Source organism: Amphiura filiformis, chromosome 10 (assembly GCF_039555335.1).
Source record: "Amphiura filiformis chromosome 10, Afil_fr2py, whole genome shotgun sequence".
NCBI lineage: Eukaryota > Metazoa > Echinodermata > Ophiuroidea > Amphilepidida > Amphiuridae > Amphiura > Amphiura filiformis.
In genome coordinates this window covers 41,795,883-41,813,025 of record NC_092637.1, presented here as the reverse complement: position 1 = coordinate 41,813,025, position 17,143 = coordinate 41,795,883, and the positions used below count along the sequence as shown (strand labels likewise).

The following is a 17,143-nucleotide window of genomic DNA, read 5'->3' as shown; positions in this document are numbered from 1 at the left end:
GACACCCTGTATTTAGAAAGGAAAAGTCCGACTACAAACATGGAATCTGACTACAAATTGGCGACTTTATTTAAATTTCATTTGGGAGTTGTTGAGTCTATAGTTTATCGTGGGGTCACCGATGAAGCAGTGAGAATTATCACATTGCGATAATTAATATTTTCTCACGATATTGTTGCCTAGCACGATATTGCACACCCTTACTTAAGATGTGTTACTATTTAGCAATGCATGCTGGATATATTGAAGGTAATTTTGAACAAAATATATCTGAATGAGCATGTTGTCTTTGTCTGTGTGTCATTGGCCCTTGAACATGTTTTAAAAGGTTACCTGATTGACAGCCCCATCCCTCACTTTACCCCATCAAAATGCAGATTTTGGTATCAGCTGAAAGCTCATTTTTTTCTCATTAACATATTGAAATTAGGCATTCCTAATGGGTACATGATTTGTATATTTTTGAAGAAATCAGCAAAAAATTAGTCTTAATTGTAGTATACCACATTTGAGGCTAATTCAACTTACAGTGTTTTGATGATATCTTCGGAAATACACCGATTTAGAACTCCTATATTTCAATATGTTACTGAGAAAAATAGGATCTTTCATTTGATATATCGGTTTATTACAGGATCATGATGGTTATCATTAATAAAACACTGTAGACTACCAGTATCATGCTGTATAAATGTCAGTAATTCCATAAGGGATTAGTCACAATTACAAGGAACATTTACTTGTTCTTTTTGCATGAATGCTTGAAAGGGACAACATTTTATGTTATACATATTGTTTTAAAGAATTTGATTTTCAAAAAAACCTTCTCGTAACCTCTTTGCAGTTTTGTTTTAAACATTCAAGGGCCACAAGTACATAGGAGGTTTTTTCTACCCAACAATGATGTGTAAAAATAATAAACTGGTTTCAGCTAAATATATTGTTTCTCAACATTTTGTTTACAGATTTGCTATCCAGACTTGTGCAATAGTATCCATGGTAACCTAGCGTTGCAGCTGACATTTGACCTTTTGGAACATCTTAGTAACAGTTCCTATTGGTTGGTTCAAGTTGAACTTTTAGATCTTATTAGCAGAATAGATTTTAAGTAAGTATGGTGACTTGTTTTTGTGTGTGTTTGTTAATAATTATAGGCAAAATAACTAATTCTCGATCATGAGAGGATTACCTTTTGTGCTGGTGTACTTTTCAATGAATAACACGATTGTGTGACCTTCATGACCAAACCTTGACCTTGCCCAGCAACGACCGTGTGATTGGTCACTTCTCAAAAGTAGTGTTTGCGCTGTAAGTGCCGGTCTTTGCATAGTACGCTCGACGTAAATACCTGTGCGTACCGAAGTTGGCTCTCATGATCGAGAATCAGATATTCTGCCTTGTTAGTTAGTTTGTTTATATTGCTGTTCCTTGAAGACACCAAAGAGTTTGTACTAGGAGCTGCCAGCTCATAGCCTCACACATGGCTATACAGAGTCAATACTCTTCTCATCTAATTTCTTTGTTCAGTTGATGTGTAATGTCAAGAATCTACACAATTTTATTGGTTCTCGGGTATCCATTATCAGACGGTAGTGGATACTGATATAAGACGGTGTAGTGGATACTGGCTGCTCCGGCATCCACTACTCAAAATATTGGCCAGCCCATCCATTATGACATGATATTTGATAGGCAAAAGACAAAATCCTATCTTTTATTCTCTAAATACAAAGAGTAAAAAAGGCCTTATGTAGTAAATGCCAATTGTTTTCTGAAATTTGCGAATTAGCTGTCAGTCTGGTTCAATCTTGATGTGAAAATCAGAGACATAATCATCAAGTGTGTAATACAGTGATTAAATTATTTCTAGTAAATGATTTCAAACTTTAGTAAAAAAAATATATGAGAAATGCACACATACCCATTATACGTCTTTGTGTTTACTTTGTTGTTACAGATTAATATATTTTTTAGAACAACAGCAGCACCAGTTGTTAGGGACACAGAGAAGTCTACATAAGGTGAGTCAGTGTAAAAGCTTTGAATACTCAGTCAAATAAGATTGCTAATAAAATTAGCTTTTCTAAAGCCATCAAGTTTTGGTTTATACCTTCTGTAACATAACAGGCAGTAACTCTGCAAATGATACAGGCTGTGTCAAAATGATTGTTACCCGTCAGTTTTTAGTGATTTCTGACAATATTCATGGTATATGGTATGCCTTAAATTTTAATTTAAAAATCCCCCCTCTGAGGTTTTACCATGTAGTATACTGCTATTTAGTCAGTGGTAGCAGCCCATACCACTATGTAGTGTGTTGTGCTCTTAGCTTATTCTTTTGCCGCTGCCTATACTGTCATAAAAGATTGACACTCTTTTGCTCTGATCATGAGTGCCTGGTTAATGAATGATATACAGGGAGCTTTGTGTTCCATTTATGAGCTTTGTTCTGCTCTGACTAACACTTGGATGTGTAATCGGCCAATCAGATTACCGGTGAGATGATTGATTTAGCCAATCAGAACCCCACTTTCGCGTTTATGCTGTGTACGCTCTCAAAATGTTAACAACTGCCATTTTTCTCTGCTAGCATGTGTAACAACAGTTACGCATAACATGGGTGCCATTGTATATTATATAAATATTAACTGTCTATGAGTGATAGTCGAAATATAATCACGAGGTGAAAGATGAATTGGAACAATACATCTTAGTGATTATATTTTGACCATTACACAAATTTAAGACAGTTAATATTTGTTTTATATCACTCATACATAAATTCTGTTGCTCAAAAATACTAGGGAATACATTTTTTCATCAACATAACACCATGTTTTGCTGTGACATCCTTAACATGTTGATGTCCACCCCATAACTAAATCGGCGCAAGGCTTGGCGCAGGCGCACTACGGCGCAGCACTATATGATGGTAAAAACTATCACACGGAGAGGCTGATGATAAAAATGATAAATGGCTATCAACCAATGAACTGTCTAGAATTTATGTATGAGTGATATAATATGCAATATCACAATTGCACTTTTGTAAGTATGCAGCAATGGGCTATTCCACACTACCCCTGTGGAAGCTTTTGGAAATATCTTCCACAGAGGGAGTATGAATTTCAGATGGAATACACACATTACACAGCTCCATTTCAATTTCATACATCCTCTAAAAAAGATTCAACCTGAATCTTCCACTGAGGGATGGTGAGTTTTAAATGGAGCTGCCTAATGTGTTCATTCCATTTGAAATTCATACTCCCCCTGTGGAATATATTTCAAAAATCTTCCACAGGGGTATCATGGATTTTAAATGAAATAGCCCAATAGACTTGGAGTGAGCATATCAATTTTGTTATGGAATCTAATCAGCGATTGTAAACATTTGAAACACACTACACTTGGTTTTAGAGAAGAACGGCAATCCCTTGCTCAGATTGACGCGAGCGCCCTGTTAATGAGCGACATACGCGGAACTTTGTTTGCGCCAACCAACGTTTTGACGCGGAATCAGCCAATTAGAACCCCACGCAGGGTAGTAGCTACAGTGGGAGGTGGTTTTGGAGCCGACCACTCAACTACAATTTTAGTACTGGAGCCCACCACTCAAGAGTCCAAAATTCAACAAATTTATTGAATTAGTCAAGAATTTGGTCAATTTTGATAGCAAATTGCCAAATATCAAGATTTTCATCAAATGCCACCCAGCTCAAAAAATATCCTAGCTACAATCCTGACCCCACTTCCGTATTTATTTTACGCTGTACACGCTCTCAAAATGTAAACAACTGCCATTCTTCTTTGACAGAAACTGCAGTATATACTTTATTTGTCTACTTTGATTTACTTATTCACATGTTTCAGGTTAGCAGTATTCAAGATATTATTTTAGAAGATATTGTGATGGAGTCTCTTGCCAGTGAAGATGCCCGTGTAAGACATGCAGCTGCAGAAGCAACAATCAGGTAAGACTTGTAACAAGGCTAGCAGTAGGCATGTTATAATAAAGTATTAGAAGATATTGTGATGGAGTTTATTGCAAGTTAAAGAAGATGCATGGTTAAGACATGCTGCTGCAGAAGCAACAATCAGGTATGTGAAGACTTGTAGCAAGGCTAGCAATGGGCACGTTATAATAAGCATAGAAGTGTCAAAGACCTCTTGAGTTCAGATGCAAAAATGGATTTGAATACGTAGCTTCGTAGTGTGCTTCAATCAAAAATTTTATAACATATCCTATATATTATTTCTTCTGCTATGTTTCCAGGTTGGTACCCAGACTATTCTTTGCAGTGGACCATCCAAGACAAGAACCACTCTCTGCTCTTGCCAAAGAAAACGCCAGTCAGTATCTAGACCCAGTGATCAGTGATCCATTACCCTATATGCAGTCACACACAGATGCCATGATGTCAGTGGGTATATTTGGCAGCATGATTGAGAGTAAGAGCGTGACCTTTGACTCTGCATTGTCCAGAGTGGTCAATATGATCATACTGACGTTGAACAGTTCCGCTACTAAGTTCCTGACGGTGAGTCATTGTCTTCATTGGTTGGCCAGGCCCACAGCAGCTGAAGGGAGTATCCCATTATGCTTGGCGGTACCATAATAGAACTGAATGTGCCATAGAAAATGTACACAAAATCCCTCACTTCAACTTCAAGAAAATGTACACAAAATCCCTCCCTTCAACTTCAAATAATTTGCCAGTTTGCTCGAGCCCCAATCACGTCATTTAAATCAGGGAAGCTTAGACATTTGTTTGCAAAAATATGACCCCTAAAGTATTGTGAAACTATCCATAGCTCTCAATATCTAAGCGGCTCTTGTTTATATTTTGTATACATTTGCTATGGGGCATGCAGATATACTGCAATGCATGATGGCATACTCCTTTCAGCTGCTGTGGGCCAGGCCACAAAAAATTGTTAACTTCACAGAACAGGCTGACAAAAAAAAAAAAGAGTTTTGTAACAAGGTTTGTTGGGAACATGTTTGTGTACATCCATATCAAATGGATGCACTTGTCAGCTGCTACATGTGTCCCTTTTTACTTAATAATAGCTAGGAATAAATATCAGACTCATCTCAAGTGGAGGTCACTTCAAATCATCACCAAGTCACATGGTTTAGGAATATTCTAGCTGTATTCCTAAACCATGTGACTTGGGGACAATGAGGTCTACTATACACTAGAGGCAATATACTGTACATTTTCACGTAACCTCCTTCAACTCATTTGCATAATTTAGATACCAGGATCGTATTCTGATTTGTTAAACTTCTAATTAGCATGCTTTTGGATATCTCCATATTTGGGTTTACCTTATTAATTATTAATGACCCGTATGTTGTTTACGTTGTGATGTCATTAGAGCTTGTCTCTTGTCCGATGTGAAACACAACAAACATTTTGCACTTTTAAATGTTGTATCGTAAAATACCATATAGCGGAAGTGTTAGTTTTTTATATTAGGAAAATATTTCGGCTGATGACCCCATGTTGACAATGGCTAAATATGCTATATTAATTCTGGAAAGGTTACCCAAAATGGAAAATTGGGTGTTCTATAGACGAATCCAATTTCACGCATTCCTACACCTCAATGGCAGCCATAGCCACGACGGGGACCCAGCTATCTCACCTAAAATGTGAAATGATGTGGCCTTGAAGTGTATTTTAAACTGCATTCTATCACCTGTGTTACACATAGACAAAAGAATGATGACAGTTTACAACACAAAAAAATCTAACATCAAATTTTAAGCAGGTTTAATCCACCCAATTGGGCACTCACAACACCTGTTTGGTGCATGCGGGGAGTCGGGAACCCTATAATGGCCGACCAAATCCTGACCATGACTTGGCTCCTTGGATTCGTCTATAGTCTTACATTGTAAACCCTGACTTCTACAATGGTTTACAAATTTGCACATTTTGTTTTTTCAAACAAGTATGCCATATGTAATAGTTTCAATAGTGTAAATTTACTTGTTCAACTAGTTTTACCATTATATCTTTACAGTATGGTTGTTGTCACGTGCTGTGTCGCCTTTCCATGAATTACTCAGTAACTATGCATCCAAATTCGTGGAGCTGTGCAACATCGTTATCACCTCTGGCTAAAGATAAAGGCTCTCTTCATCGGACTGATAGCCATCGCTCTATGGGGAGTACAGGTGGTGCTGGCAGGTAGGTCTACTTGTATAATGCAGAATGTATACAATTGTATGGTTTCGGTCAAAAAGTAGCACTGACCTTTTCAGAATATTTAACTATTAAGAGTTATGCATTTCGACAGTCTTGTGTCAGCAGATTTTCATATGGGGCTGCCCCTTTGTCCAAAGATATGAAAAAGTATATTTGGTCCTTAAGGGATCTGGAATGAGCGTTTGAGCATTTCGACAGTATTTTTGTGGGACATGAGAGCACATCAGACATACCAATTGCATTCTGAATACTGAAGATTGTCTCTCTGATATCAAATAATTTTCATTTTTTGAATTTCACGATATAATACAAATTTTATGACAAATTATTAAAATTTGATATTTTTCACATTTTTGATATATATAAACAGTCCTCGAAGTAAATTTTTTAAATCTAATGATATATTCTTAAAGTGTATGTAGCTGGGAGGAAAAGCCGACGATCAATTGAAAATTTTGACCTTTCATATTGAAGATATAGAAAAAAAAAAAAAAAGACCTAATATTTTTTTGTGTTTTGGGAAAAAAAAATCCATATCTTCAATACGAATGGTTAAAATTTTCAATTGATTGTCGTCTTTTCATCCCACCTACATACACTTTTATTATAAATCAGCAGATTTATAAAGTTTACTTTGAGTACTGTTAAATATCAAAAATATCAATTTTAATCATTTGCCATAAAATGTGTATTACATTGCTAATTTCAAAAATCTAAATTATTTGATATCAGAAGGACATTCTTCAGATTCAGAATGCAATTCAATATGTCTGATGTGCTCTAATGTCCCACAAAAAATACTGTCGAAACGCTCAAAATGCTCATTCCAGATCCCTTAATAATTTACTGGAGAATCAGTGGCTCTGAAAAAAGAGATGTTTAAAGTAAATTGTCTCTTGGTCCAAGAGAAGACATTGGGTTCTTCCTATCATGCTTTTATGCTGTCCAGATATGGATACCTTTGTAAGGTATACCTTTTTAAAACTGCTAATTGCTATTCTGAGAAATGGGCCAATTAGTTTTCTGCTATATACAATATAAAAGAGGGATTATCATAGTTCAGCTGTTAATTATTGATTACTTAAACCTTGTTTTAATACATTCTTTTAAGGATTTGAAAGTCCACTTAGTCCCGCAGTTAAATACCATGAAATTAAGAATTTCAAAAATTTGAATTTTTTTATGAGCTGCCATCTTTTAATTGAGGCCTATAAAAAATTCAAAAACATGTTTGGGCACTTGTTTTGGGTTTTGTTGGAGTGGGACACATATTCTAATGGCAGAAAATTGGTTGGTTTCTGTAGTTTTCAAAGGCATATTTTCCCTACATTCTTTGATTCTATAATCAAAAACAAAGATTTCAAGTTCTTTAACTATTGATCCATGTTTACCCAGTTGACCTCTGAAGAATCAGTGCCTCGTGATATAGTCCTACTTGATTTAGGGATTCAATCATGTTTCACTGTTGTTCATCACCGATTAACAATGTGTCCGTGTCGTCTGAGTGGTTTAGCTTTAGCTGTCCGAGCGAAGTAAACCACGCAGATGTGCCGGACGCGAGTTGTTAATCGGCGATGAACAACGGTGAAACATGATTGAATCCCTTTCAACAATGAAACAAGCTAAAGATATCTAATTCACATGATTCTTTCATTCAGAATGTCCGTTTGTCATTGCCACTCAACCTTGCAAGAAGATCGCGGTATTTCTCTATTGGTATCAGCAATTAAACTAAAGAATAAAGTGGTAATATTTCACGTATTCAGTGTTGCCAAAACTTTTCAGCATCAAGGCGTGGCGCATTGACTCGCCAGGCCGCGGTAAAGGATTCTCAAGTCGCCCAATACCGGATATTTGGGCGGATTTACCCTAATTTAGAACGCAAAACACCCAATTGGGCGGAAAAGCACTTGACTTTAAAACTTTCGGTACTTACTGGGAAGTTACTGACCGATCAATAAATGGTCACAAAACCCATTGTAATTTCAATTTAGAGCTTCAAAGACATCAAATTACTGCCGCGGCATGAGACTGGCAAAAGTAGCCCAATTTTAGACAAGTAGCGGCATGCTTTTTTGCGTAGCAGCAAGTGATCGCCAAGTAACCCAATTGTGCGCCTAAGGCGCGGCGTTGGCATCACTGCATGTATTTAGCTGCTACTGCCAAAGAGATCTCGCTCATGTTTACGCATACGTTCCAGACATGACAAATTTTACGCGCTTGTGCGTAACGCGTACACGTAACCTTGAGTTCACGCATACGCTAATGTTCTGTGGATTCATCATGGATTAACAACGCTTGGCTCCTGTACAAAGGTATAGGAAGAGTTGTTGAAAATAGGACAAATGTTTCAAATTGCACGTATGGTGAAAAGATGACCAAATTATCAAACCCACAGATTTTCCATAAAATGTTCAATAACCTTATTTAACATTACATTTCAGTTACGGCAGTGGTGGTAGTCGTGGTCATGTCAGTATAGAGGAACTGTGCATGGGTTCAGGGTGCGGGCCATTACCCCTCATAGTGTCATCCATTACATCATCAATACTTATGTTAGATCTGTCTGCACATCAAGACACTCTGCTGCTAGCAGGCAATATGCTAATAGGTAAGTTGTTACACATTTTGAGATTATATTTAAAAAAAACACAGTGATTTATAGTGCAAGATGCACATTCACAACACCTAGACGTTGATCCAGAGGCCTCAGCACACTTTACAGGTTGTCGCTGACCACTACAACCCCCTTATTCCATAAACCATTGAACAACAACACGACTTGAAGTTAAGAAGCGCACACCCTAGACTTTCCACAATTGACCTTTGCAGCCAGGATCAGGTCCCCAAGTTTTGTACAGGTCACAATTAGACAATTAGCAGTAAGTTCCTTATCCAGGGGAATTTCAAGCTAACCATATTTTTAACACCAGAGCGTACTAACCACCACCAGGGTTCGAACCCGCAACCTCTCGCACCATAGTCTAATGCCTTATCGATTGAGCTAACTTCATCACTAAATCTGGGCTCTCATTATAGATGATGCTATATAAATTATGTGTTTATTTGAAGAAGCACTTCAGGTTTCATTCCGAGCTGGTAGGACAACTTTGTGTAAAATTTAGAGAATAAAGGATAAAGAATTTTTGTTTTTGCTATCCACTACCGTGTGTTAGACGATAGGCAGGTCCAATAATGGATGTCAGTTTTGTTATACAAAAAAAAAAAAAGTTAATGAGAACTCCCCTTATTCTAAAATGAACAAAACTCGTTTGCAAACTCAGTTGCGCATACTGTGATCTCGACGTGTGTTCTGCGACGATGCCACCAATGCCATCTACATCCAGGACCAAATTGAAATTCAGCACTTACAAGCTAAACCACAACCAATGACTTAATACAAATTTATATTCTACCCTCACAGGTGCTGCCTACCATTCACTGAAAACACAGCGTGCTAATACCAAGCCACATAGTAGCCCAAAGAAGGGTGCTCCAGAGGAACCTACAGTCCATTGGTCATGTCTACAAAACAGGCTATTGGTACCGCTAGTAGAACAACTAATACAACATATCACTAGGCTACTCAGTATATGTGCACATGTGGTGGATTCAACACAGCCTGGTCCCCCTAAGGCACAGGTATGGGATTTGCTATGTTATGAACAAAAAGAACTATTTTGTATTGTACATCACTACTTTGAATAGTATGGCTTCATAGGGTGTGATTGAAAAAATTTTTATACTACTTTTCATCCCAACTAGTCTGTGACATTAGCGTGCATTACATTTGGTGCAGCTTCAAATCGCAAGCGTTTGCTCAAAGAGCTGCATGTCGTACACCCGTACGTTGATGTTAACATCACTGACTTGCCGAGATGACAAATAGTAGAGAGTATAAGAGTATGAATATGATGCATTATTGTCATTTCTTGATCAGTGGTGTAGTCATGATCACATGATTGGGTCACATGATTGGGCTTTTCCAGTTGAAATCTATACACCCCATGGAAGATGTGACCTTTTACACCCACACATGGGGTGTAGATTTCAAATGGAGTCATCCATTCAGGTAACCCCATTTGAAATTCACACTCCCTGTGTGGGAGATTAAGGTCATGTCTTCCATAGGGGGTATAAGGATTATAACTGGAATTGCCCATTGCATATGTTTGCATGTTCTTTAATATATCAAGTTGTGTTGAGCACTATTAAGGTCAAGACTCATTCCATGTTTTCCCTCTCTGCATGACCTGTGTGTATACTTGCATAGGGAATGGGTTGGTAAAATAGACTAATTCAAATGTTTGACCCAAATCATTTTTACAAATTAAGCGCATATCGTCCAGTACATATTATTTTACACAAGGTCCAATGCACATGCTTCACATTATGCACATACTACGCGAGGACTATGCTTAAAAAGGTTTTGGCAGACATATGAGAGATAGTGCTAACAGCGTACAGTAAGTTTGTCCATTTTCACTGGGGAAAGAGATTGGCTCTTCAGTGTATGAACTTTGCTCTTTAACCTTTCACCTGCAGACCATCCATAATCTTGAACAAGTTCAATGCAGTTTATGTGTTTGTAAAAGTATGTGCATTTTGTGATACTGCTTGCACCTTGTTGTCTGGCTTATAATATTTTGCAGATTTCCTTTTACAAATTAAGCGTACTGCTAACCGTCCAGTGGATATTATTTTGCACAAGGTCGTGTATGCACATGCTTGACGTCATGTGCGTATACGCGATGGTTAACACTTACAAGGATCCGTGCAAAAGATTATGCATTATATTACTAGGGTAAAAGATAATAGGCAAGATATTCGCCAATGAAAATTTCATGGTTAACACTTACAAGGAACCGTGCAAAAGATTATGCATTATATTACTAGGGTAAAAGATAATAGGCAAGATATTTGCCAATGAAAATTTCATCATTTGTTGAATAGCAGCCCAATAGAGTTCTCCAGTGTTTTTTTTTCTTGATTCTAGACTTCGTTGCCATCACTCCCATCTGGCCCATCACTAAGTCCTATCAAGAGGAAAGCCAAAGGTAAAGATGGCAATCCTGAGCAAGGAGCTACTGCTACACCAAGCCCTACCAAGCCTAATCAAGGTAAGTAGTACATCACTCCCATCTGGGCCATCACTAAGTCCTATTAAGAGGAAAGCCAAAGGTAAAAAGATGGCAATCCTGAGCAAGGAGCTACTGCTACACCAAGCCCTACCAAGCCTAATCAAGGTAGGAATAAACATAAAATGATTTACACTGGAAAGAGCCCCGCATCTCACACTTGTGTTAGTGTGCAGTGCATGGTTCTTCTGTCCCCTGTATATGGATATTTATACAATATTTAATTAAGCCTCTTCCCTGGTTTATAAAATGATCATTCTTTCTTATTATATTGCTGTTATAGTGTTTAAGTGTGCAAATATATATAAAAATAGGATTTGTATATATCTGTGAATCAGGTTGTGAAATATTGGCACAGTCAGTGACTGTATCAGTAAAAGCAGGGGCTAGAAAATTCAACGGCTGCCTGGCATCCTGGAATAACCCCATTTTTTAATTGAGCTAAAATAAGCACTGACTTGACAGTCCAACAGGCTAAAATTTTGACACCAATAAATTTATAATGTTAATAGGACTACTGCAATTTCAAGTAGTGACTGGCATGAATGGGTTTTTAGGTAGACAAGATTGACGGTGTAGTATAAATTTTTCAAGGCTTCATTTGTTACACAGTAATTGGTGAGTGTGCATTGGTAAGTATGAGCATTGAAGGTAGATGTGTATCAAAAAGCTTTTTGAATTTTTTGTTGGTAACTGATCTAGTAAATAAACCACAAATGTTATTTTGAATTTCAGACAAGCAAGAAGGAGGCGAAGAAAAGAAGAACATCAAAGCCACATTTGGAGCCTTTTATCACCTCCCACAGTACATGAGACTATATGAGATTATGAGAGGAGCTTACAATAATTACAAGGTAAGTACTAGATCTGGACAGCAATAGAAGATCATTTCTCCCATACTCACCAAATATTGGCTACCTAAATACATTTCTAGTGTTAATGCTAGGATTAAAAGTGCATTTAATGATGTTTCCCAAGACCTTTAAAGCACTCAGCCACGTCTACCGACTGTCCAAAGTTGGGGGCAGTTGCAGAAGATTGAGAGACTTGACAATAGGATATATTTTAACCTGGACTTAAGATTGCGCATCCTAAAAATGTTGATGCAGGCTAAGCCAGATACAGCCACACATGGCCATGGTTTTCAATCCCTGTTGGGTAACGTATCAAGGGGTTAGTGCAACAAAGTGCCATCTACAAATTGGGCATTCTGAGATATGAGTAAAATTATTATTATTATTTTTATTATTATTATTATTATTATTATTAAAGCACATTTCTATAGCGCTCTACAGCGCTTTTGCTACAAAACAAACATGACAAAATACATATGGAAAACAACAACAATAAATTACACATTAGGAAAAAGGTTTGTCTTCAGAAACCGCTTAAAAGCAGCCACAGATCATTTTTGTTGCACTAAACAAAAGGGCACTTTTGCTCAGGAAGTCTGATTTTGGAATCCATGTAATTTAAATACAAATGTCATTGCAGATAGTCATTTGTGTCCAGAATATTGCCATTGTTCTCAGGATTATTTTGGTACCAAAACCTCAATATTGCCAAAAATGCAGATAGCCCTGTGTTACACTAATCCCTCGATATGCACTTCATCACATTCTTCATCCTCACTTTATATGTTATACATTTTTTTGCATGCCTGTAGGTAACCCTTGAGTTAGGCCGAGTAGACAAGTTTGCCAGTTTACTCAAGACAGCATTGGATACATTCAGTCAACTACTGGAGATAACAACAATGAATGAAATAGGCAAGGTAGGTATGATTGCTTATGAATATAAAATTCAATTGTCACTGATCAGGAACATCTATGTCAAGAGAATGAAGCAAACCTATGAGAATAATTCATTTTATATAACACAAATATTTCTGTCATATATTTATTTAATTGGTGGGCACATCACCTGACATTTGTGATGCGATCAAGCAAAATCAGTCGGAACTAGGAAATATTCAATTTTCAGTTTCTTATAGGATAGTAAAAAGCATTTACAAAGCTGCATTTTGAAAAAAAAACCCATTGAAATTGAACAACCAATTACAAAGATATGAGCAATTAAAGAGTTTCCAAAACAAAAGGAAACAAATGGAAATATTTCCTTTGTTTGGCTATATCTCCAAATCAATATGTCCGAGTTCCGACTGATTTGGCTTGATCGCATCACATTTGTACTATTTCCCTGATATTTCACAGTAGGGAAAAAAGTTCCCTTAAAAAAATACTATTGACTGGCGATGACATCATATAGGCATACTTTTTTATGAAAACCTTTCCCTGCATGGCATGTTGGCATTGGTATTTGTCTTTTGGTGCCAGTCACGCATTACAGAGGTGTAAGTCTTCCGGAAATTCCCCTGAATTCCGGAAATGTGACAAAAAAAAAATTCCCAAAATGTAAAATATTTTTAATTTTTAATTAAAATTTTTTTTTTTTTTTACATTTCCGGGATTGGATGATGATAATTTGTCATAAAAAGAGCCAAAAATGGAAATTTGGCGAGGTGCACGCCTTTGGCTCGCATGTTTTTCAGGGAGTGGATAGTTACCTCACTTACACCTCTGGCATTACACAGCTAGTGTGTGCTGCGGCCAACCAACATTTTATATTCTGTATCAATACCCAATGTTATGAGTTTAATTTTTTTTTGCCAATTATAACCTGAACAAAATTTACTTGTGGACATGTTTGCATCTTGAATTCTTATATCACGAGAGTCCTTCCACTTAGGTATTTTGTTGTATACCCCCAGTTTGTTATTACTACTTTTCATGAAACATGTTTGTTTACCATTCTCTTACAGCACACAGAGGAGTTGCTTGGATATCTCAAAACATGTTTCCTGATAGAACCTACAGCTACTATTCTGACTGTTGAACAGGTAGGAATGGCAAGAAAAGACTAGGGTGTTTACCCCTGGCTGTCCCAAGGGGCTGAGTTTTAGGATTTTTTATTTTTTCGGAGAATAGCAAGTAGAGCAACTACTTAATTATATTTCTACATGTTGATCCTACATACACTGAAAAATTTCAGAAAAATAGCATCAGCCATTTTTTTTGCATTTTGCTACTAAATTGGAGGTTATAGCAGGCACTCTATGCATAGAACTACTACTACAAGTAAAACCCAGTTATAGAAAAATGGCCCTGAAATAAAAACGCCCGATTCTTTTCCCCCATGTGATGTAGATTTAACATATTGTCATTGGGCAGGAAAAACCTCCTATGTGTCTTTGGCCCGAACATGTTTAAAGCAAAACTGCCAACAGGTTACATAGGAGATTTTGCTTTAAACATGTTCAGGGGCCAAAGATGATATGCTCTTCTAAATTCATTATAAAATTTCCGCCCCATACCAAGGTGAGCCCTTAAGATTAGCTTCCTATTTGGGTATTCATCTGCGTAAGCAGTAAAATAAAATAGAAATGATAATTATGGTGGCCTAACAGTTCGACTCATGTTCTAAAGGTTGTGAGTTTGAACCATGCCAAAGGGAACAAGTTGTGTCTTTGGGTAAGACACTTTATCTCACTTGTCCCACTCTACCCAGGTATAAAATGGGGAGCTGTATGCTATTATGGCTTTGTCATATTGTGGCAGCCATGTGATATCTTTGTGGCAGCTCTAAAATTGCTTTCTTATCTGTTCTAAAGACGCTATACAAGTGCCTACACTTAACATTTTAGTAATTATTTGTTTGATCATTTGTTGATTTGATTTGATTTGATTTGATTCGGTATCTCCATATTGCACATACAACAATACAAGGTAATAGATATAAAATGCATTAAGAATAATAACATATAATACACAAAAAACAAAGCAAGGAGATATCACAGGATAGCCCTTTAAGCCCAAAGGCTTATTTCCGAAGGGGTCCTTTATACATAGAAGGGCAAAAGGCATACATACATATAAAAACATACAAAGAAATATATATATACAAGTGAATATTAAAAGTAAAATAAAATCTTTAAACATGATTAAAATCATTAGAAACTAAATTTGGTTAAAAAGATGAGTTTTACAGACTTTTGAAACTTGGTTTATTAGAAATTGATTTGATTGCACTTGGTAAGTTGGCCCAATCCTGAATGGCATTATAATAAAAAGAGCCAGAAGTGATGGTAGTGGATTTTGGAACACGAAAATTTTGAGCACTGTTTCTAGTACTGTATTGGTGCACGTTTGAAACTCTGGTAAAATTTGAACTAAGATAGTCTGGGCCAACTTCATTAAAAATATCAAAAACATGGTTCAACCTGAGTTGTTTAGCCCTATTTTGTATGTTAAGGAAATTAAGATCTTTAAAATCATCTTCTGTAATATGATACATGCAATTCTTATTTAAAATAAATCTGATAACTTTGTTTTGAGCAATTTGTAGGCTTTTACTCATCTGCTTATGTGTGCCAGCATGCCAAGAAGAAATAGAGTAATCAAACAAACAAAGTACAAGAGCAGAGCATAAAATTTTCTTGATATTTTGATCAAGAAACTTTGCCTGTCTGTAAAGAAATTTGAGTCTAGAATTTACTTTTTTTATGACACCAAGACCCATTTCGTCACCATTCAAGCACTGGTCAATAGTAAGGCCTAAGTATTTGACGGAGGGAATAGCATGAATTGTTTGCCCTTCACACTCAATGGTATAATTTTGCCAATTCTTCAATTTACGTTTTGTTCCAAAAAGAATGAGTTCTGTTTTACCCATGTGGAGAGAAAGTTTATTATCTATGAGCCATTTGTTACAGCTTTCGAGATTTTTGCTAAGCTGCTGCCCAATTTTCAACGGATCTTTATCAGAAACCAAAAGAGCGCTATCGTCTGCATACTGAAGGAGCATACAATCAACACAGTTGGGCATGTCGTTCACATAACAAAGGAACAAAATGGGACCCAAGATACTCCCCTGTGGAACTCCACATGTTAAAGCCATAGAGTTGGAGTCTGAGCCATTAACATTAACAATCTGAGATCTGCAATTCAGATATGACTCAAACCATTTAGTGGAGTTCATTCCCAGAGCAGTAAGCTTTTGACATAAAATAAAAATTGAAATTCTTTGCTCTCACTCTCTTATACAGCTGTTGAAAGCTCTGTTCTTCACCAACATGGCCAGTCACTCAGACCTACCATCAGCCTCAGGGCCCAGGAAACCAGGCAAAGCTACCAGACTAACAGCCAACATGAAGCCAGGGTTATATCATGACTGTTTCATAGCGCCATATACACAGTACACACAGTCTCTGACTAGTATGGGGCCTAAAGTAGGGGCTGGGGTGGAATCAGATAATGAGAGTACAGGGTGAGTACCAAACTTGCTGTGGAGGAGGTGTAGCTATCCTCCCTCAGAAGACATAGCATATGTAGCAGTTAGATGGTTAATGAAAAATATTAATGTGCATGCACCATCCAAAAGTTAGGAGTTATATATTATGTCAGAAACAATCTTGTGGGCCTATAACAGTTTTTATTTATTTTTAATTTTACGCCCCTAGACCCCACCCATTAATGGGGTGTCAAGGCATGCTACACACATATACATTGGTCACTATAATTTATTGTGTCCCTTGTTCTGAGTTTCAGGGGTTGGCAAGTCTGTGTTGTAATACACAATGCTCATCTTCAACATATTATATCCTAACATTGATTGGTAGGGGTGGGATGGAGTGAGGGTATACGGAAGATGAACATTAAGGCAACATTATTATAATTCTTAGTTTCCAATGACTCATAATTATATGTAAAGTGTGCTGAGGCTTGT

The 17,143-nt window shown here is 37.0% G+C and overlaps 1 protein-coding gene across 1 annotated transcript in view; it reads left to right on the top strand.

The window, feature by feature from the left end:
* The window catches only part of LOC140162879 (huntingtin-like), a 116,672-nt gene that overhangs the window by 25,822 nt on the left and 73,707 nt on the right, over positions 1-17,143 (top strand). The window contains 12 exon segments of the mRNA XM_072186183.1: positions 966-1,108; positions 1,958-2,021; positions 3,874-3,974; positions 4,277-4,541; positions 6,037-6,203; positions 8,666-8,832; positions 9,646-9,863; positions 11,218-11,341; positions 12,095-12,213; positions 13,026-13,133; positions 14,181-14,258; positions 16,464-16,684. Of these exon segments, the coding sequence (XP_072042284.1) occupies positions 966-1,108; positions 1,958-2,021; positions 3,874-3,974; positions 4,277-4,541; positions 6,037-6,203; positions 8,666-8,832; positions 9,646-9,863; positions 11,218-11,341; positions 12,095-12,213; positions 13,026-13,133; positions 14,181-14,258; positions 16,464-16,684 (1,775 nt within the window).